The sequence below is a fragment of the Echinops telfairi genome, unplaced genomic scaffold (assembly GCF_000313985.2).
Source record: "Echinops telfairi isolate 266 unplaced genomic scaffold, ASM31398v2 ScPeMD7_7427;HRSCAF=8465, whole genome shotgun sequence".
NCBI lineage: Eukaryota > Metazoa > Chordata > Mammalia > Afrosoricida > Tenrecidae > Echinops > Echinops telfairi.
Window position 1 is genome coordinate 14,818,587 of NW_022111327.1, and position 22,129 is coordinate 14,840,715.

The 22,129-nt window shown below is 41.6% G+C and overlaps 1 protein-coding gene and 2 pseudogenes across 1 annotated transcript in view; 2 read left to right on the forward strand and 1 right to left on the reverse strand.

Annotated features, from left to right (window-relative positions):
• DOCK11 (dedicator of cytokinesis 11) overlaps positions 1–22,129 on the reverse strand; it is a 171,006-nt gene that overhangs the window by 18,122 nt on the left and 130,755 nt on the right. Inside the window, exons 45-46 of the mRNA XM_045298560.1 lie at positions 22,034–22,091; positions 15,552–15,658 (exon numbers count right to left, since the gene is read on the reverse strand). Of these exons, the coding sequence (XP_045154495.1) occupies positions 15,552–15,658; positions 22,034–22,091 (165 nt within the window). The remainder of the gene's footprint in view (positions 1–15,551; positions 15,659–22,033; positions 22,092–22,129) is intronic.
• LOC115872629 lies at positions 10,028–10,124 on the forward strand (annotated as a pseudogene).
• Positions 13,780–14,522, forward strand: LOC105979302 (annotated as a pseudogene).

Sequence of the window (22,129 nt, forward strand, 5' to 3'; positions counted from 1 at the left end):
GATCTGATTTTACCTCTCTAGAAAACCCTAACACAAGGGTTCTATCTGTTCTGGATTCCCTGTGTTTCCAACTCTTATCTGTACCCGTGAACATGCTCTGGTCTAGCCGAATGTGTAAGGTACAATTCCAATCACGATAGTGTGTGGGGAGGGGAAGCATTAAAGAACTAGAGGAAAGTTGTATGTTTCATCGTCGGTGCTATGTTGCATCCTGACTGGCACATCTCTTCCTTGTGATCCCTCTGTAAGGTGATCTCCAATTTTCCACAGATGGGCTTTGGGTCTCCACTCTGTACTCCCCCTCATTCACCTTGATAGGATTTTTTGTTTGGGGTCTTTGATGCCTGATACCTGATCCCATCAACAATTCATGATCACACAGGCTGGTGTGCTTCTTCCATGTGGACTTTGTTGCTGTTTGGCTACATGGCTGCTTATTTGTCTTCAAGCCTTTAAGACCCCAAATGCTGTATCTTTTGATAGCCAGAAACCATCAGCTTTCTTCACCACATTTGCTAGGCACCCATTTTATCTTCAGGGATCGTGTGGGGAAGGTGAGCGTCATGGAATGCAAGGTTATTAAAGCAAACTGTTCTTGCATTGAGGGGTACTTGAGTAGAGGCCCAACATCTCTGATACCTTGAAACTTAACATAAATATATGTACATAGATCTTCTCCATTTTTTTATATAAAAACATTTACATATGCACATGCTTTTATTTGGACCTCTATAAATGCCCTTTGCCTCCTTGTTCTTTCCTCTACTTCCTTTCACTTTACTCCTGTCCCACTATCATATTTGGCCTTCATTCCGGTTTCAGTAATTCCTCATTGCCCTTGATCAAACCCTACCAGGTAGCCTACACTCTCCTCACCATCAATTTTAGATCACTTTTTTTTGTTCCTCATAACTATTTTTTCAAGCTGATATTGAGTCAGGTGTTTATTAAAATGCTATTAATTGGGTAAAGATGGCTTTCAGTCCTGACGTTAGTGAGAATGATAGGTAACAGTTCAACCCTGCTAAAGTTAAAATAGCTACTATTAAACACACAATTTTTGTGAACCATTAGCTGAACAACCAATTATTGATGCTATCCATGTTTTAGCAGGTTGTTTCTATAATAAAGAGATGTACTTAAGACTTATACAATGAAGAACTGAAGATAAATCCTGGGGAGAGGGGAGGGTCTGCTAGAATACAAGGGAGCAAACTAAAAGGGAGGGAGGGGAAGAAAACACTGTATCCTGGCCCACCAATCCCTGAGGATGATATTTTTGCTCAAAGCAGCCAATGCACAGAGAGGACCTTAGGGCCGGCCCCACCACGAGACACGATGTCTCCTCATTGAACCATAGAGCTACGGGGGAAACCACTGGAGACACAGTGTGGGAATTGTACCCAGTCTGAGCCTGCCAATCTGGGTGAAACATGAAGGGAGCACAAAAGAGCAGCAAGGGGAGCAAAGCAAGAAAGTCCCCGAGGAATCCCAAAAATAGACTTTGGGAACAGGGCTTGGCACCTTGTCAGACTCGATCGGGAAACATTCATGAGGGTCAACAGGTAGACCTGGAACTATTTATAGGCTCCCCTTCTCCCCCCCATGTCTATCTATGTAAGATAGGCAAGATAAACACTCCAGAGGAGAAATCAATAGAACCAGTGGTTCCCGGGGGGACATGGGAGAGGATGAGGTGGGGAAAGGAAGTGGGGAGCCAACAAACCCAGGGACAAGGGAACAACAAGTGATCTAAAATTGATGGCGAGGAGGGCGTAGAATGCCTGGTGGGGTCTGATTAAGTGCAATTTAGCTAAGAGGAAATATTGAGAGCCGAATGAAAGTCGAACATGTTAGTGGGACAGGAGTAAAGTAAAAGGAAGTAGAGGAAAGAACAAAGGCATAGGACATTTACAGAGGGATGTGGTAGTTACAGAATCTGCTGTCAATTTGAGACTTACGAGTGAAGGGGTACAGTTTACCTGTCAATCAGGTCGCAGCTTGATGACATCATTTGGAGTCACTAAGGAGATAAATAGCTCTCAGGAGATGGGACATTGGCTCACTCTCTGCGAGACTCTCTACAGGCTGCCTCCCTGGGAGACATTCAGCTGGCAAGACACATGGAACTATGCTAGTGCCCTGAGTTGGAGAAGCCACGTAGTGACTCCTGCCAGTGCTGAGATGCTTACACCACCACTGGATCCATAAGACTTCCCACCCACTGGCCTGTGATCTTCCTGCATCTGGCATCGTTGCATCTGTTTAATGAGTCTGAAGAGGACTTTATAGATTGGTATCCAATATATGGGCTAATATCAGACGTATGGACTTGATCTGGAATGGGCTGGGATATTTTCTTAATGTACTCTTCATATAAAGCTCTTTCTTATATACATATGAGTGTCTCTCTGGATGTGTTTCTCTAGTCTACCCAGACTAACACAAGGTATAAATACAGACACGTACATATGTAAATCTATTTATATATATAACGATAGGACTATAGGTCCAAGTACATATATGTTAAGTATTAAGGTAGCAGACTAACGTCAATGCAAAAACACTTTGTTCTAATAATCTGGCATTTTGTTATGCTCACTTTCCCAACAAAATCACTGAAGACAAAATAGATGCATAAGTAAATGTGTTGAAGAACGTGGATGGTGCCTGGCTATTAAAAGTTAATAGTATCCGGGGTCTTAAAGGCTTGAAAATAATCAAACAGCCATCTAGCTGGGAAGCAACAAAGTCCACAAGGAAGACGCACACTAGCCTGTGTGATCATGAGGTGTCGATGGGAGTAGGTATCAGGCATCAGAAGACACAAACCAATCATATCTATGTGAACAAGGGAGGGCGGAGTAAAGACCTAAAACCCATCTATAGAGAATTGGACATCCCTTCACAGAAGGGTCACAAGGAAGGGTCAGTCAGGGTGCAGCATAGCACTGACAAAACACAATATTCTTCTAGTTCTTTAATGCTTCCCCCTCTCACCCCCTATCATGACCCCAGTTATAACTTACAAATCCAGCTAGACCAGATCATGTACACTGGTACAGATAAGAGCCCTCAACACACGCAATCCAGGATAGATAAACCCCCAGGAACTATAATGGGTGTAGCGATGCCATGAGGGTGGGGGTAAGGTGGGGGAAGAAAGGGGGCATCAATGGCAATGCTTGATGTATGACCCCTGCCCTCAGGGTCATGGGTGAAAGGAGAGAGCAGGTGGTATAATATATGAAAGTACTAATAATTTATAATTTATCAAGGGTTTGGGAGAGTGGGGGAGGGTGTAAAAAATGAGAAGCTGATACCAAGGGCTCAAGTAGAAAGAAAATGTTTTGAAAAGGATGATGGCAACATATATACAAATGTTCTTGACACAACGAATGCATGGATTGTTAAAAGAGCTCTAAGAGCCCCCAATAAAATTATTTATTAAAATAAAATAAATAAAAATGGAAAGAAAAATATGTATATAACAGATTGTTAAATAGCTTTCTGTATGTTCCGTCAGGTAATTCTGAACAATTTCTTTAATCTTTACCCCTTTTCCCCCCATCCTTTTATCAGCTCATCAAGCCCGACCAGTTTTACTTCCCAAATACTTCACAAATGTGACATTTCCTCTTTGTTATGGACTGAATTATTCACACACACCCCAAAATACGGCTGCAAATCCTAAATTCTTCTATCTATGGATATATCCCCATGTGGGGACAGGATTTTCCTTGCTATATTAGTGAGATGATTCCCTATGAGGTGTATTTTAAAGCAATCACTTTTGAAATATAAGAATGTTCAGATTAGAAACAGAGAAGGTAGTTCAAATGAAGGGGAAGTATACATGGCACCTGAACATCACCAAGGAACTGAAAAACAAGAATTATTCCTCAGAGCTAGCTGAGAGAGAAAATGTTCGCCTAGAGCTGAATACCTGAATTCAGACTTCTACCCTCCTAAACTGTGACACCACAAACTCATCTGCCCATTGGTGGTAGTGTTGTAAATTGCATGTTGCTGTGATACTGGAAACTATACTACTGCTATTTCAAATACCATGGTAGACAGGTTTCAGTGGATGAAGCACAAACTAAGAAGGAATAGGCTGTCCAGTTCTGGGGGGAAAAAGAGGTCCCTGGAAACCTTATGAATAGCAGCGGATCATTATCTGACCTAGTACTGAAAGGTGAGCGTCCTTAGTTTGGAAGGCACTCAAAATATGACTGGAAAAGAGCGGCATCCCTAGAGAAGAGGACACCGGAATGCCACTTATAAGAGGAAAACTTCAGAGACCCTCATTTGCTGATGGGGCATGACTGAAAATGAGAAGAAATAGCTATAAACATTCATTAATGACCAGAATGTGCAATGTACCGACTATGAATCGAAGAACATCAGAAGTCATCAAAATTGACCTGTAACACATAAAGATTGAGATCCTAGGCATTGATGGGGTAAAAGGGACTGGTATTGGCCATTTGGAATCACTCATACGATTTATTATGCTAGAAATGACAAATTGAAGAGAAATGGTATTGAATTCGTTATCAAAAGGAACATTTCAAGATCTATCCTAAACTAGAACACTGCCAGCCAAAAGATAATATTTATACCCCACAAAGGAAACCAGTTAATAAGACTATTAATCAAATGTATGCATTGACCACTAATGCCAAAAAAGAAGAAATTTAAGTTTTTAGCCAACTTTTAAAGCCTGAAAGTGATCAAACAAAGATCAAAGATACACGGATAACTCCTGGTGATTGAAATACAGCTTAAATACAAAGAAGGGTCAGGAGTTAGAATTTGTGGTCTTGGTGAATAAACCAGATCACATGATAGCAGTTTGCAAGACCAATGACTTACCCATTTTTTTCAACAATATACATGGCGACAATACATATAAACTTTGCCATATGGAAATCAGCAATGAAATTAACTACATCTGCGGAAAAAGATGATGCCCATGCTCAAATGCTAGTTTGAGTTGAGGCTGAAGAAAATTAAAACAAGTTTCAATAGAGCCAAAGTATGACCTTTGGTATATCCCATTTGAATTTGGACACCATCTCAGGAACAGATTGAATACATGTAAGGCTGATGACTAAAAAAATAAATCAGAGAAGTTGTGGGATGACATCAAGGATATCATACATGAAGAAAGCAAAACATATCATTAAAAAGAAAGGAAAAGAAGAAAAGCCCCAAATGGATGCCAGAATAGACTCTGAAAAGTTACTCTTCAACATAGAGAAAGTAAGGCAAATGGAAGAAGTGATGGAGAAAAAAAGCTGAACAGAAGTTATCAAAGGGTGGCATGTGAAGAAAAAGTATAATGAACCATGCAAAGATTTGGAGTTAAAAAACCAAAAGGGATGAGTATACTCTTCATATCTTAAGCTGAAAGAACGGAAGAAAAAAATGCAAGCCTCAAAAGTTGCGATAGTAAAGATTCTGTGGGAGAAATACGGAATTGTGCAGGAAGCATCAAAAGATGGATTACACAAAGTCACCATACTGAAAGCACTGGTCAACAATCATTTCAAGAGGTTGCCTTTGATGAAGAACTGATACTTAAGGAATTTGTCCGAGCACCACTGAAAGCATTGGTGGAAACAACATTCCAGGAATACCAATTGACACTTTTCAACAAGCTGATGAAGCTTGAAGCATTAGTGGTCTATGGTAAGGAAAATGAAAGGCATCTACCTGGCCAACCAACTGGAAGAGATCCATATTTATGTGCATACCAAAGAAACGTGACCCAATGGAACACGGAAAATTTTGAGCAACATCATCAATATCACATACAGGTAAAATTTTGCTACTTAAAAAATCGTGGTAGCCAATTGCAAGGAGTCAGAAACAACCCAAATTTCCATCAACAGATGAATGGATTAAAAAACGGTGGTATATATATACAAGGAGTACTCTGCATTGCTAAAAAGCATGAAGCACATCACTGCATGGGAAGAACTGGAGAAAATTATGGTAAGCAAAGTAAGCGAAGCACAACATGAATCTGCTGAAGTAAGCAAAACAAAAAAACCACACACACACACACACAGCAAAAGGGGCACAGGGAAAAAGCTACTGTATACAAGCATTCCTGGGGTGAGGTCCAGGTACTATGGCAGGGGCCAGACCAAATCCAGGGATACATATTGTAGCCAAATAAAACAAAGGGTGGGATGACAAAACAACGAAATGGGTAATAGGGGAACAGGGCACTAATCCACCCAAGGGGAGGGTATTATTTATTGTTTCTATCTCCACAGGGAAAGAGAGACCAGATTTCAACCCGGTAATCTAAGATGTGACTGCAACATACCAGCATGAAACAGGGAACCAAAAAAGAGGTCTGAGGGGCTGGCCCCAATCCCAACTATGTGGACAGATGCCTCTCCCCCCAGAAGAATTTACTTCAGAGGACAGCACTGAAGCTACTGCTCAGGGAGACGGGCATGTCTGATCAGAGCACACAGGAGCAAATGAAGGGGGAGGAAGAGAGAGTAGAGCACATCCTGGCCCACCAAGCCTTGAGGACGATATCCCTGCTCAGAGCAGCCAACGCAGAGAGGACCATATAGCCGGCCCCACTTTGAGACATGACATCCCTCACTGACCCGTAGTCCTACAGGGGACAACACTGGAGACACAGTGCGGGAACAGCGCCTGATCTGACCCCACCACACCGAGGCAAACCACTAAACAGCAAGTGGAGCCGAGCAAGGAAGTTCCGAAGGAGTACCAAAAACAGACTTTGGGGTCAGGCATGGCACCCCATTAGACTCCACCAGAAAATACTCTTAAAGGTCAACAAACAGGCCTTAAACTATTTACAGGTTTCTCTCTTTTTTTGTCATTGTTTTGTTGCTTTGTTTTGCTCTGTCTTGTTTTTATGTATATTATTATCTCTGCAGGTCTATCTAGATAAGATAGGCTGGATAAACAATCTGGAGGAGAAAACAATAGGACCAACGGTTCCGGTGTAACATGGAAGAGGGGGAGATGGAGGAAAGGAAGTTGTGCTAACAAACTCAAGGACAAGGGAAAAACAAGTGATCCAAAATTGGTGGCAAGGAGGGTGTAAAAGGCCTTGTAGGGCTTCAGCAAGGTCAATGTAACCGAGAGAAATTACTGAAACCCAAATGAAGGCTGAACATGATGGTGGGACAAGAGGAAAAGTAAAAGGAAATAGAGGAAAGAACTAGGAGGCAAAGGGCATTTATAGAGGTCTAAATACAGGCATATACATATGTAAATGTATTTATATATGATGATGGGAAAATAGATCTACGTGCATATATTTATAGGTTTAGTATTAAGGTAGTAGATGCACATTGGGCATCCCAATTAAAGAACATTTTGTTCTATTAAACGGGCATTCCATGATGCTCACCTTCCTGACAGGATCACCAAAGACAAAGAGGGTGCATAAGCAAATGTGGTGAAGAAAGCTGATGGTGTACAGCTATCAAAAGATATAGCATCTGGGGTCTTAAAAGCTTGAAGATAAACAAGCGCCCATCTAGCTCAGAAGCAACAAAGCCCACATGGACAAAGCACACCAGTCTGTGTGACCACGAGGTGTCGTAGGGATCAGGTATCAGGCATTAAAGAAAAAAAAATCATATCATTGTGAATTAGGGGGTGTGTGGAGTGGGGACCCAAAGGCCATCTGTAGCAATTGGACATCCCCTTACAGAAGGGTCGCAGGGAGGAGACGAGCCAGTCAGGGTGCAGTTTAGTAACAATGAAACATACCTTTTCTCTAGTTCTTTAATGCTTCTTTTCCCTGCCCCCACTATCATAATCCCAAATGTACCCTACCAGCTAGACCAGAGGATGTACACTGGTACACATAGGAAGTGGAAACACAGGGAATCCAGGACAGATGAACCCCTCAGGACCAGTGGTGAGAGTGGAGACTGGGAGGGTGGAGGGAAGGTGGGGTAGAAAGGGGGAACCGATCACAAGGATCTACATATAACCCCTTCCCTGGGAGACAGACAACAGAAAAGTGGGTGAAGGGAAACATTGGACAGTGTAAGACATGACAAAATAATAATTCATAAATTATCAAGGGTTCATGGGGGGGGGGCGGGAGGGAGGGGAAAATGAGGAGGCGATACCAAGGGATCAAGTAGAAAGCCAATGTTTTGAGAATGATGATGACAACAAATGTACAAATGTGCTTGAGAAAATGGATAGATGTACGGATTGTGATAAGAGTTGTATGGGCCCCCAATAAAATCATTTAAAAAAATAATTAAAAACCTCAAAGGGAAAAAAATGGTGGTAGCAGTACATCAACAGGGAGCTGCCAAAAAATTAAACTGGATTCAGAAGCAAATGTGGAATGAGGGTTATCATTTCTGACATCTTGGCTGAAAATAGAAAATACCAGAAAGATGTATTTTATTGACTATGCAAAGGGATTTGACTATGTGGATCATATAAACGTTGAGAAGAAAGGGAACTCCGGAGCCTTATATGGACCAAGCAGCAGCTGTTCGAACCGAATGAAGGAATACTATGTTAGTTTTACATCAGAAAAAGTAAGCATCAAGGTTATTTTCTGTAATCATACTTATTCTGTCTGTATAATGAGGAAATAATTCAAGAAACTGGAGTACATAAAGAAGAACAAGACATTAAGATTGGAGGAAGTCTGACCAACAACCTGCGGTATGCAGATGGCACAACCTTGCTTGCTGAAAGGGAAGGGGACTTGAAACACTTGCTGATGAAGATCAAGGATGGAAGCCTCCAGTACGGATTACAACTCAACATAAAGAAGACCAACATCCCCGCACCTGGGCCGATAGGTATCATTGTAATAAATGGGAAAAAGTATTGAGGTTGAAAAAGGATGTCATCTTGCCAGGATCCATCAACACTCACTCCCTGCTCCTTCTTCCTGGATCACAGAAGCAGCAGCAGTCAAGAAACGAAACAACACATTATACTGAGAAAATATGCTACAAAAGACCTGTTCAAAGAGAGCTAACATGTCACTTTGAGGAAGGACTAAGGCATGCCTGAAGCCAGCCATGCCATTTTCAATCGCCTTATATGTGAACACTGAACGATGTATGAGGAAGCCTAGGAAAGAACTGATGCTTTTGAATAGGCACGAACATAAAAAGAGTGAGGGTAGCACAGGATGGGGCAGTGTTGGAATCAATTTGAAGGCCCCTAACAATAATTGCACACAAATCATATGCAAAAATAGCAGTAGCAAGGCCATGTTGTGGTACATGTGGCCAGTCTCTTGATTTGGAGACATTCAATACCACAACCTGGCATGCCCTGCTAGCAAGAGAAGCCCAGTCCTATGATCCTGAACCAGGCCCTCAGGCTCCACTTACAAAATATCCCCCCAGAGACATTTAAAACCACTTCCAGTGACCCAAGAGCCCAGAGTGTCATGGCTCATTGCGGCCGGCTGCTGCTACTTGCCTTGTTCCTGCCAACACCAACTGACCATGAAGTAAAGCAATACTTTACACTTCAACAGCCAAACACTACCAGAGGGTTGGGGTTAATCAGTTGCCTTTGAGTTAATTCTGACTCATAACACCCGCATGTCGTCGGTGTAGAACTACTTATATTCCACAGGTTTTGCAATAGGTTAGGTTTTTGGAAGTAGATCACCAGGCCTTTCTACTGATGCACCTTTGGGTGGATCTGCACCTCTAACCTTTCACTTACCAGCCAACTGTATTAACCATCTGTACCTCCTAGAGACTCTTGGGTTACAACTCCCAATTTGTGAGGGGCTAAGTTCCAGTAATGGAGCCCTGCTGGCACAGTCGTTAGGCTGCTAACGGCATGTTTGGTGGTTCAAATCTACCAGTTACTCTGTGGAAGAAAGATGTGGAAGTCTGATGGCATAAAAATTCACAGTCTGAAAAGCCCTGTGGGGTAGGTCTATTCTGCCTTCTGGGTGGCTAATGAGTAGCTCTCATCTCAATGGTATTAGAGTTTTCAGGGTTTGGAAAGTTATATAGTACTCACTTTGGATGCACATATACTAGAATTGGAACAAAAGAGATTAGCATGGCCCCTACATAGGATGACACACAAATTCACCGTTTAATATTTTTACGTGTGAATTTTATATCAAGAAACTACTTAAAAAAAAAAAAGGAAGAAGCAGCAGCAGTGGCAACAGTAGCAGCAGCAGCCAAAATTAACCAATGGTTACCAAGGATGGAGGAGGAGGAGTTTTTGCTTAGGTGGACACTGAGTTTAAGTTAATGGTGATGGAATAATTTGGAAAGGATATCAATAATGGTTGCACAACACAAAGAGTATAGCCAATTTATTGAATTATATATGTAGAAGTTGAATTGGAGAATGTTTTGTTGTGAATGTTATTACCACAATTTAAAAAATAATCACATTAATAATAATGAATACAGGATTACTGTGATAAAAGCTGCATACCTCTTTTGATATGACTGAACTACTGAATTTTATGATATGTGGATGTTGTGACAATAAAACTACTTAAGAAAAAGAAAGTCATAATTAAAAATACAAACAACAAAAGTATTGGCTAGCATGTGGAGCAAGTAGAAGTCATAGTCATTGGTGGTAGGGGTAGGTAATGGTCTAATCATTGAAAAAATATTGGGCAACTTCTTATAAATATGTATTTTCCTCACATCTTGCCATTTCACTCTAGGTACTTACTCAAAAGAATGGAAAACATAAGTCTATACAGATAAAACAAAATAAAATATAAAACCCTACTAACTACTGTTTATTTATAGCAGCCTTATTCCTAACAGCGCCAAACTAGAAACAATCCAAACTCCATCAATAGAAAAATAAGCAATCACCTATCCTTACAACAGAATATTTTTAGCAAAGAAATTTTTTAAAAATTATGCTCAATTGAGCAAAAGCCCTGGTGACAAAGATGTTATGTTTTGGGCTGCTACACATAAGGTTGGCAGATCAAAACCACCAGCTGCTTCAAGGAGACAGGTAAGGCTTTCTACTCCTGGAAAAAGTTAGAGTTTCAGAAACCCACAGGGCCAGCTTTACCTTGTCCTATCATGCGTTGGAGTCAACTCAATGGCAGTGATTTTGGTTTTAATGGCTTATATTTAACTCTACAGATGAATCTCAGTAACATTCGATTAAGCAAGCGAAGCTAGATTTGTTTAAGTGTAGTACAAATTATTCTATATTTATGACTTGAACATACAGGTTCAACTAATGTATGGTGACAGAAATCAGATCGTGCTGGGGAGACTGACTGGGAGCAGGCACAAGGGAACTTACTGGAGGATTTTCCAACTACTATGACTAATTCTACAACTTATAAATAGGTGTAAACAATGGTCAAAGTCATTTAACAGCTCACTTCAAAATGCGGGCCTTTTATTGGGTGTTCATTACAGCTTAAGCTGCTACAAATCAAAAGTCAGAAAGACAGGTTTAGAAACCACGTTTCATTCTTATGTTTTAACTCATGCACACAGGCAATGACACACGCTGGCGGTCTTGTGGGTTACACGAGGCTGCTAACCACCAGGATGGCATTGGAACCGACCAGTCACTGCAGGGGAAAGATGAGACATTCTACTCCTGTCCAGATTTGCAGTCTCAGAAAACCCACATGGGCGGTTCTACTCCGCCCTATGAGTTTTTATTATGTTTTGTCTACAGGCAATAAATGGGCAATAATTTGTACTGTTGGTTAAGGCATGAAGAGATAGCATTATTATATAAACTGACAACTGCACTTGGTAGAACATGGGGCTACTGTTTATATCAAATAAATGCAAAAACAATCCCAATGAGAATGTTTATGCAGAACACTGATTACAGTTAGTGGTCAATAAGGAACATTCCTGGTCTATGATACACACAGAATAGGGTCGGGCGGGCCCCAGGCCATTTTGATGAGTAAGCAGATGTTGCCTGGCACGATGTAACTTCCGTGGTACTGAACCCACTTGTTGCTCTTAGGTGCCATTGAGTTGGTTCTAACCCATGGTGACCACATGCCCAACAAAATGTCACAGCACTGCCAGGTCCTGCGACATCCCCCAAGTCATTCCCATGCTTGAGCCCATTGTTGCAGCCACGGGTCAACCCACTTAGTTCGCAGACTAAATGTTCTCGGTCTCAACCAATAAAAGTAGGCAGTCTTTGGAACATCATTGAAGGCTAACCATGACCCCCAAATGTGCATTAAATTACCCCAAACTGCAGTCAAAAATTCAGTTGAGTTTTAACTTCAAGGGTCCTGACTCCCTGTTATGATGAATTAATTAAGCAGATGTGTATTAAACAATTACACACTTAAACAAAAGCCAACTTGCCTTTTAGAAACCTCCCCGCTAATAATCAAGCCTGACACTCATGCGGCACTTAATGAGTTGTAAAGGGCTTTCTCATCTACTCGGGAGCTTCAAAAGGTTCACGGAAAATGGAATGCAAAGGGAATTTTTCCATGACCTTTTTGAAACGCCAGGTATTATGAAGTCACCCAGATAGCCTGACCAATCAAGAGTGAAATCCCGAAAGAAACAGTAGGTAAAGCATGTAGCTAGTCAAATCAGTTAACTTTTAGATTTGCATGTATTGTAAATATACATTCATAAAATATTAAATATACTACTACAATTATAACCGGAATATTTATGTCTCTTAGTGTCACTTAAGAGGAAAAACAAAAACAAAACCATTTCTATGGGGCACCACACTCCTAGAGCTCTCTGGTTTGTTTTTCTTTTATTTCCCCCCTTTTTCCTTCTCGGTGAACTTTTCCACGGTTTTGTTGTTGTTTCTCTGATCTCCACTTGCTATCTTCTCTTTACTACTTTCCTAGACTCACCCTGCTTTGGTTCTCCTTTGAATAACATTTGCAGATGTGTATCTCCAACCCTGATCTCTTGCCTCAGACTTGCATGGCGATTATTTCCCTTTCTAATACATGTTTGTTTCAAACTCAATACACATCTAAAATGGGATTCGTCATCTTCCCTGCAGCCATACATCGTTTTTTTCCTAACATCGAGACCCAAGGTCTCAGCCACATCACTGACTCTCTCTCCCCCAAAGCTGGCAAGTCCTCCTGTCTTCAAACCGCTTTCTAAACCTGCCACCATCCTGGTGCCTCCAAGCTCCTAGCCAGCTACCTCCAATCCACATCCTACGTAATCACCAAATAAACACGCTCATTTCCTTGCTTTTATCTTGTCACTATCTTGCTCAAAAAGCTCGGAATTTCCAGTTAAAGTTTCCGTATCACTCTGGTAGGACTGTATGCTGGTTTGCATACAGCAAATGTTGTATGGCAAAAACAGGATTGTCTTCTCTCTCTCCGCACATCATGAAACTCTAACCCCAAGCTGCGGTGAGGTCTCCCCTGTCTAAGCAGTTTCTCGGATATACCTATAGAGGGGTGATATACGTTTCATGGATGCTAGGCAGGTTCTCTGCCGTGTTGCTTCATTATGAGACAGGGAACACTGTAAAGCCTATTATGGCAGACATAAGTTAAACTTTAATATCATATTATTTGATCTCTCTTTTGCTCGAGTGTAAAGTTTTCTTAGTTGGAAGATAAAGTGAAGGGGAAATCCACGTGGATTAAGTCTCCAGTGAATTCCCTCTGACCACAGACCAAGGAGGTGACTTGCCTTGCTATCATGCAGGAATGCATTGGAAAGTAGATGACTGCAGATGCAGTTAGGATAAAATGTAACACCATATCGCTCTCTTGTCCAGCCAGGCAAGATGCCGGTGTTGGCAGTCGTGAAGAAGTAGGAGGCCAAGAAAATGGTGAACCCCCATTTGAGAAGCAGCCCAAGAACTCTGGCATCAGCCAGGACATCCAGCCCCAAAGGGACCTCACTTGCTTCGTCCGGTGGCCGCATTACATCCGGCTCAGTGCCGGCTCACCATCCTGTACAAGCTTGCCATCAACCAGTTCCCCCAGGCCTTGGACCGGCAGCCACCCAGCTGCTAAAGCTGGCCCACATGTACTAACTGAGACAAAGCAGGAGAAGAAGCAGAAGCTGTTGGCCTGGGCCGAGAAGAAGGCTGCCGGCACAGGGGACGTCCCCACCAAGAGGCCACCTGTCTTGCAAGTAGGGGTCAACAACGTCACCACTATGGTGGAGAACAAGAAGGCTCAATTGGTGGTGATCACACATGACGTGGACCCCATTGAGCTGGAGGTCTTCCTGCCAGCCCTGTGCCATAAACTGTGGGGCCTCTACTGCATCATCAAGAGCAAAGCCCGGACGGAGCACCTGGAGCACAGGAAGACCTGCACCACCGTCGCCTTCACACAGGTGAACTCAGAAGACAAAGGAGCTTTGGCTAAGCTGATGGAAGTCATCAGGACCACCTATAATGACAGGTTTGATGAGATCCACTGCCACCGTGGTGAAAATGTGCTGGGTCCCAAGTCAGTGGCCCAAATCGCCAAGCTGGAAAAGGCCAAGGCCAAAGAACTCACTACCAAGCTGGGCTAGCTCACACATCCCTGGTTTTTGTACGTAACGAATAAAACTAGTCCTTCAAAAAAGGTTTTCTAGCCATATGTCATTTAAAGCTGAGATTTTCAAGTTTAAAAATAGTACAATAGAATCTGGTGTGCCGAAGGCTGTGGATGACAGTGGGATCCCCAGATACATTTGTGGGATCTACATAGGAAATAAGTCTCTGGTGATTTCCCTCTCTCCATCATTAGAGGAGTGGGAGGAAAGTGGTTACCAAACAGAGTGCTTTGGAGAGGTGACTGCAGAAGACCAAAAGGATAAACTTGACATGAACGGCTTGAATCTTGTCAGGTGATTCTCGACACCCCCCCAACCCCGCCCCACCACCGATGCATTTGAGGCCTGATCTGGTTTTCAACATTTTCATTTTTTTGTTTTGGGCTTATCCCAGATGTATTACGACATTGGGGGTCACCCTCTTGAATTTTTGTTATATGTTTTTTAGTTTATGAAACCCAGGGTTGATGAACCTATTGGGACAACAAGTAGAATATAAGGGTTCCTGGGAGTACCACTGGTGGGGGGGCCGTGGCGATAAAGGGGAGCTGATATCCAGGAGTTCAAGAACGAAAAAAAAATGTTTGGAAACTGATTGTGGCAGCAATTGTACCATACTGCTGGATGTGACTGAACTATGGAATGGTATGATATTGGTATTAACTCCCAATAAAATGGTTTTGAAAAAACTTGATAACAAAAATAATAAAATAAAGGATAATAGTAACTCTATTTTTTATGGAGATTTCTCCCCCACCCTAACAAAGTCAATTGACCAAGATCTGGTTGCTGAGATGGTGACTTGTGGATAGTAAATCTTCAACAGTTCCAGAGACAGAGCTTCGCATTCTATACAGGACCTCTTTATCCTGAGCAGTTGTAATACTTCAAGTTCATTAACCTCTGGTAACCACCACAATTCAGTTCACTGTAAAGCAATGTTTCCTAGAAATAAATACTAAGAAGGTAAATGATATAACTGTGACTGCAGCCCTCGGATCTTACTTCAGTATAATGAACATCCATCATTCCCGCATCTTCTTTCATTGCCCCTTCTTCATCAATATTGGGTGTAATTTTCTTGAAGGCTGAACATCCATTAGGGAATAGTTCTGTGAGAATAAAAATTCACAAAATAATTGCATTAAAGAATGTTTTATAAATAATGGACAGCCTCAAAGACTTGCTTATCCTTGAAAGCAGATCATTCTGGACAGATAAAAGCTATACATGCAATATCCAGGTGGTAAAACAACAACAGTAATTTTATAAATGATTTCTGTTTACTACATCAACCACCGGACTTTTCCTAAGAAGAAAACTCAAGGTGCCTTCAGTGACTAGTGTGGCGAGTGCTTCCCTACTGGGAGTTAAGACATTTCAGTTACACTTTGGCCTGGTGTATATTTTTGGCCTTTAACCTAAACAAGGAAGGGCATGCACTCTCTCTCTCTCCACTTAATCGCTGAATGATCTTTTGTAACCATCTGCAGTTCTTAATTTCACTGGAGACAGTAAAGAACATGAATTGTTGGAGGAAGACCAGCCTAGGACTTGGAAAAGAGGCAGGAAGTAAGACAGATGGCAGGGATGCAGGAGCCTCAGAAACACAGGGGGAGGCATTGGAAGAACCATCGCTTTGGGCATTAGGCAGACCCAACTCTGATAGTGTGTTTTTGGAACTGTTTATCTCTCTGAAATTTTTTTTAAACATCATCAATCGTTTAGAACAGAGCCTAATATACACTTTGTGAATTAGTACAACAAGTCTACCCATAAATAAACTAGTTTTTCCAAGACAGAATACAATGATTACTGCCAGCTGGCAGAGGCCACGCTGCAGCTGGCCCCCTGGGGAGCAGGAAGTGAACTCCAGCTGGGAACAGCTGCTGTGAGGCTGTGGACCAAATTGTTCCAATCCAGCATGAGTCTAGGTGTGGATGGTCATACAGATTTTAGACATAGGAGCCATGTGGGCACTTCTGCTGTACCCCTCATCTAAGTGTGCTGTGATTTTAGAGTTCAGGAAGGATAAATCCTCCTTATAACAGCATCGGTTAGACAATGACACCTTTGATTTCTGGTAATAAAGGGAGCAGATAGATACTGTCATTTTATTATTCCACAACCTCTAATAACGAGGCTTAGATGTACTTACAACCAAGTAGCTGGTTCAGTTTCTGGGGTCAGAGGGCTGGGGAGGGAGGGAGGTTTTAGAAAGTCAGATGTCATATTGAGATTTTTGAGATCTGGTGGAGAAAATATCATGTCTCAGGCCATTGATTTTGCCAGTTCTTCTTGTCAAATTGACAGCTAACTAGAAATACATCTCACAGGCAAGATATCTGCTAGAACAAGCAGAACTCAAACAAAAAATTCAAACTCACTGCTGTTGAGTCGAATCTGACTTAGAGTGATCCTATAGGATAGAGTTGAACTGCCTCCATGGCGAGTTGAACTGCCCCCGTGGGTTTCACAGATTGGAAATCTCGTGGGGAGCAAAGTTTCTTCTTTTGCCAGCAGAGGTTATGGTGGATTTGAACTGCTAACAATGCAGTTAGCAGCCTAATGAGCAACCACTATGCCACCAGGGCCCCTTTAACAGAATATGTTACCTAATAATCTCCACACTTCTGAGAGAGAGAGTTGGAGGCCCAGCAAGGGCAGGTGGATTCTTTCCCCTTTCAGTTGTATATATTTTGTTATTGTTGAGCATATACAGAGCAACACCTACACGAGTTCAACCATTTCTGCATGTACAACTCCGTGACATTGATTGCATAGCCCCAAGAGCCAATGGTTTAGAAATATCTACCCAGGCAAAAATAATATTCCCTTGTTTGCATAAATTATCAAAGAACCTTTTATTTGTGAGGGTCTTTAAATTGCTTGAGGCAAATTCTGACTCCCCTTAATGCTGGAAGAAGTTTGCAGATGAAACTAGTTGTTGAGTCTAGAGCTAACCAGTGTGTGTATTCCAACCAAGACAGGCATCTGTTTACAACAGTGGTTCTCAACCTTCCTAATGGCACAACCCATTCATACAGCTCCTCATGTTGTGGTGACCTCCAACCATAAAATTATTCTCGTTGCTACTTCATAACTATAATTTCGCAACTGTTATGAATCATCATGTAAATATCTGATATGCAGGATGTATTTTCATTGTGACAAATTGAATATAATTAAAGCATACTGATTCATCACACAACAGTATGTAATTATATATTGTCAAATGTTTATTTTTAATTACATATCAATGAAATTTTGTCTTCAAGCATGGTGTAGCATGGGTAACAGTCTTCACGCTGGGTACTCTTTTGTGGGTATATCTGCATGTAAGCGGACCTGCATGGAGACGGATAGAGGCGTGGTGTTTTCCAATGGTCTTATGTGACCCCTGTGAAAGGGTTGATCAACCCCCAAAAGGGTTGCAACCCGCAGGTTGAGAACCGCTGGTTTATGATATCTCATGCTGTCCTAAACAGCCCTGTCAGGTGGTCCCAGGGAAGTGCCTGGCAGGCTCTCTGGTATTTGACCTAGAGACCTTGACTTTGCCCTTCACAGCTATAGTTTCCACATTCTGGGCTTCTTGCTTTGGGGAAAGATGTAGCAGAGGAGTTGGTAATCCTAGTTGATAATCAGACTGTGCAAGTAGAGCCCCTCCCAGGCCATGCAAATAGGGGAGGATGGGAGGAACAGTGCAATCCCTGAGAGAAGAAGAAGGTACAATATCAGAGCCCTGAGAGGAGGGCAAGAAGAAAAAGGCCTTAAGAAGCCTTGCAGAATTAAGCTAACAGAGTCTGGGTACAAAGATTTGGGAAAGGGACTAATATTACCCTATAAGGAATGAAAAGAATCAGCTCTATGGGAAAGGAAATTCCATTTCCTAGGTCGATGGAGGAGCCCTGCGGGCCTGAATCTTTGCTGACTCTCAGCTGGTATGTGGTGGAGGGAAGAATGCAGAGACGTGACTCTTGTCTTCCCCAGGGGAAAACAGTTGTGCCCTCTCTCAGGAAAAGTGAAGCAAGTCAAGTACATAGTCTAGCCTCCAGGGTACACGAGCCTAGAAATATTGTGGTTCTCAGTTGGAACCAAACCAAGGAAATCTGATCTGGTTTCTCACTGTGTATTTTCAGGGGTGGGAAGTATTATGCAAGACCCAGCATTACCAGGTCAGAAGTGATTTTAGTAAAGAGAAAAGAATGATACTCGTTAAAAGTCTGTCTGTGTGGTACCAAGAGTAAGAGCTCAGGTTTGCCTGAAAGCAGCCTGGAGGTGTGGATGTGGCTGGAGGTCAGAAGAGCTGTCTCATCCCTCTCAGTGCCTGAAATAACGCCACCCCGGGAAAGGCAAGGACCTAATTCCTTGCCCAATGCGGCAGCTATCTCATAGGACAAACATTTATTGTCCCCTTAACAACTCTTGAACAGAAGGGGAACTGCCTTCAATATGTTAGCTGATAGTATTTTATTCCGCTTTTGAAAACATTTCATAATGACCATCAAGGGAAAGAGCTTAGACATCTGAGAAACCGGCAAACTTCTGGCAAAGAATATGGACCAAAAACATGTTCTACATGATTTCTCCTTCCCGTTTGTTTTTCTTAAGGGAGCCTTCGTGGCCCTGTAGGTTAGGCAATGGGCTACTAACCATAAGGTCGGTTTTTATGGAACCATAAATCTTTATAAGAGCAGACAGCTTCAGTTTTCTATATAGGCTCCCTGTGAATTGGAATCAATTGTATGGCCACAGTGGATTTGCTTTGGGGTTGTCATTATTACTAAATAGTACTTAATGATAGGAAAAAAGGGATCTAGATTTGCCTAATGATCTTTGTTTAAGCTTTTGTCCCTTCAACTCTACAATCAAATGCACTTTTATTTACTTTGCAAATATCCAAGTTTTATCTACTCGCTCCCTGTGAGTCTTAGTGATCCTGCACGGGGGTGTTCGGAAGCTACGCATTTTGACAGGAGCAGAGAGTTTCATCTTTCCTCTATTGGGACAACTGGCGTTTTGAACCACTGGCCTTGTGGTTAAAAGTCCAGTGCTTACCTGACAGCACCACCAGGTCTTATTCTGTCCCATGAATGATGGTGAATTGTAGAGCTCTCCACACTGGATAGCAGTTTAACAGATTAAGCTTTTAACTTGTAAGTCATTTTAAAATTAGTCCTCTACTTTGGCATAATGACCAGAGTTTAATCAGTTAATTAACAAAAGAGGGTGCACTTTGGATCACTGAAACCGAAATGATTATATTTTCCTTCTGAGAAATGTTATTACCACCTCCATTTTAAAATGTGGTTATCTAACTTAGGCAAGTAGTATTTTCCAGGCTTTAAGGTAGATGGTAACTATTAATAAATATGTAAACTTCTACGTTGACCATTCCTTTTGTTTAAAATGCAAAACATTTTTTCCTGCTTCAGAGAAGGGGGAGCCTGTAATTTGTATGACAGGTACATTCTATAACAAAAACCTTTGAAAATGTTACGAAATAAATATTAATATAAGTGGTAAAAAGCGCTAGGTTCCAGTTGTTGCAACACGTCACAGTGTTTGGTGTCTAGGCTAGCTGCTTCATGCTGATATTCTAAAAGTGATAGCAAGATTTTTCACAAGGGAATTGCAAACTGTTCACGGAAAAATTCCATTATCTTTTAATTCCATTTACCCATGGACTTTTTTTGAAGCCCCCTTGTGTTCCATTTTGATTGCTATTTTGTCCAATCCTGTATTTATGAAACATAAGGATTTTTAACAAAACCAAATTCACTGCCGTCGAGTCAGTTCTGACTCATAGCAACCCTATAAGGTAGGATAAAACTGTCTCTTCGGAGTTTCTGAGACTGTAACTTTTTACGGGAGTAGAAAGGCCTGCCTTTCTCCCTTGGAACTGGCTGGTAGGTTTGAACTGCTGACCTTGCAGTTAGCAGCTCATTGCGTAACCACTATGCAACCAGGGCTCCTTAAGGATTTATAAATTACATTAAAAATATAAATAAATCTTGATATTTGCTCACTTTTAAGATCTTTGCACTTGTACAAAAAAACCCCGAAAACCTTTAGGTAAAAGTTTTTTTACTATATTAGAACTCAAGTCAAAAACAAAGAACAAAAGGGTACAGTTTTATAGTTAGTGGACATAAAAGTCTTCTTTCATATCTGTAGTTATTAGAAAGGTGAAGTAATATTAGCCTAATTTCGTGAGGTAATACTAGTCTAATTTCTCTGACTTCCCTAAAATTATTTAGTACCATGCTTAGGAACTTATATTTGTCAGTTAATTTGCCAGCCATGCTTTTTATTTACTTAGACTACAACATCACAGGTATGTAATTTCACACTGATGTAAAACAAAACAACAAAAGGAAAGCAAAATAAAAACAAAACCACCAAAACCCTGGAGTGCGGCCTTATTCTAACAATTAATCCATGTCTCTATTAATCTGCTTATGTACTAAAAAGAACAAAAGAAAAATATAACCTAGAGGAAATATATCCATTTAGAACACCCAGGTTGCTTAAAAGCATTATAGTATCAAACATAAAAATTTAACTTTAAAATATATATCAAATAAATCTACATTTACATCGTATTCTCTTTGTGGAGAATATTTTTCAAAAAAGTTTTTTTGTTTTGTTTTTCATTTCCCTTCTTCCTGAGGGTTTTACTATCAGGTAGTAGTACGAGGCAGAGAAACACTGAAATGAAGGATGAATAACTGACTGAAAGCCAAACCCAAACAAAACCTGGTTGTATTTCCACAACCAGGGCCAAAGAATGCTATGTGCTTTTCCCAAGCTGGTTTCATTTTGCTATCATGCTACCCCTTGGGCTGCCTAAAAGGAAGTTGCTTCGGATATTGTGATAGACAGTGGGAGATTTCGTGACTGGAATCTCGGCTGCCCAGTACATTTCAAAATTTGACTCGACTCTTCTACTATTTGAGCAGTTAGTTACAGTTGCCAGAGATACTGTTTTTTAGAAAGGCAAAGCTTTGGGGCAATATACTGAATTAGAGCCCTGCTGGATTCTGATGCCCTTTGAGGGTTTTTGCTACTCAAGTACTATTGCCCTAATGTGGCTGGAGAGACAGGGGGCAGGCGGAGGGCGGTAGTTGTAGGTATAATTGAGAAGGAAGAGGGGAAAACAAGTGGGCTGTATTTATTCTGAGCTGCTCACGAGCCCTGAGAAGAATTTCACTGGTGGCAGTCTTCCAGGGAGACAGCTTGGAACGAAGCCGTGGACACCAGGCCTGGCTCTGCCCTGTACTCTTATAAGCACTACAGAAAGGCGAACACCAAGGAACAGCACTGCTTTTCTTCTAGAACCATTTCTGTTGAACAATGATTGAGTCTGATGGGGGGGCATCATTTTCTGAGCTTAATGACACCATACTGCGAGATATAAACTACTCAGGGCAAAACTTGGGTGGATGGACATTCATTCCCATCTCAAAAGAACAAAGGTGTCTTACTTTTGCGGTGAAGAAACTCAGCCACCAGAGCAGCGACATGAACGTAACACATTGCAGCCTGAAAAGGGCAGGAACAGAAAGACCGGTCAGAATGTG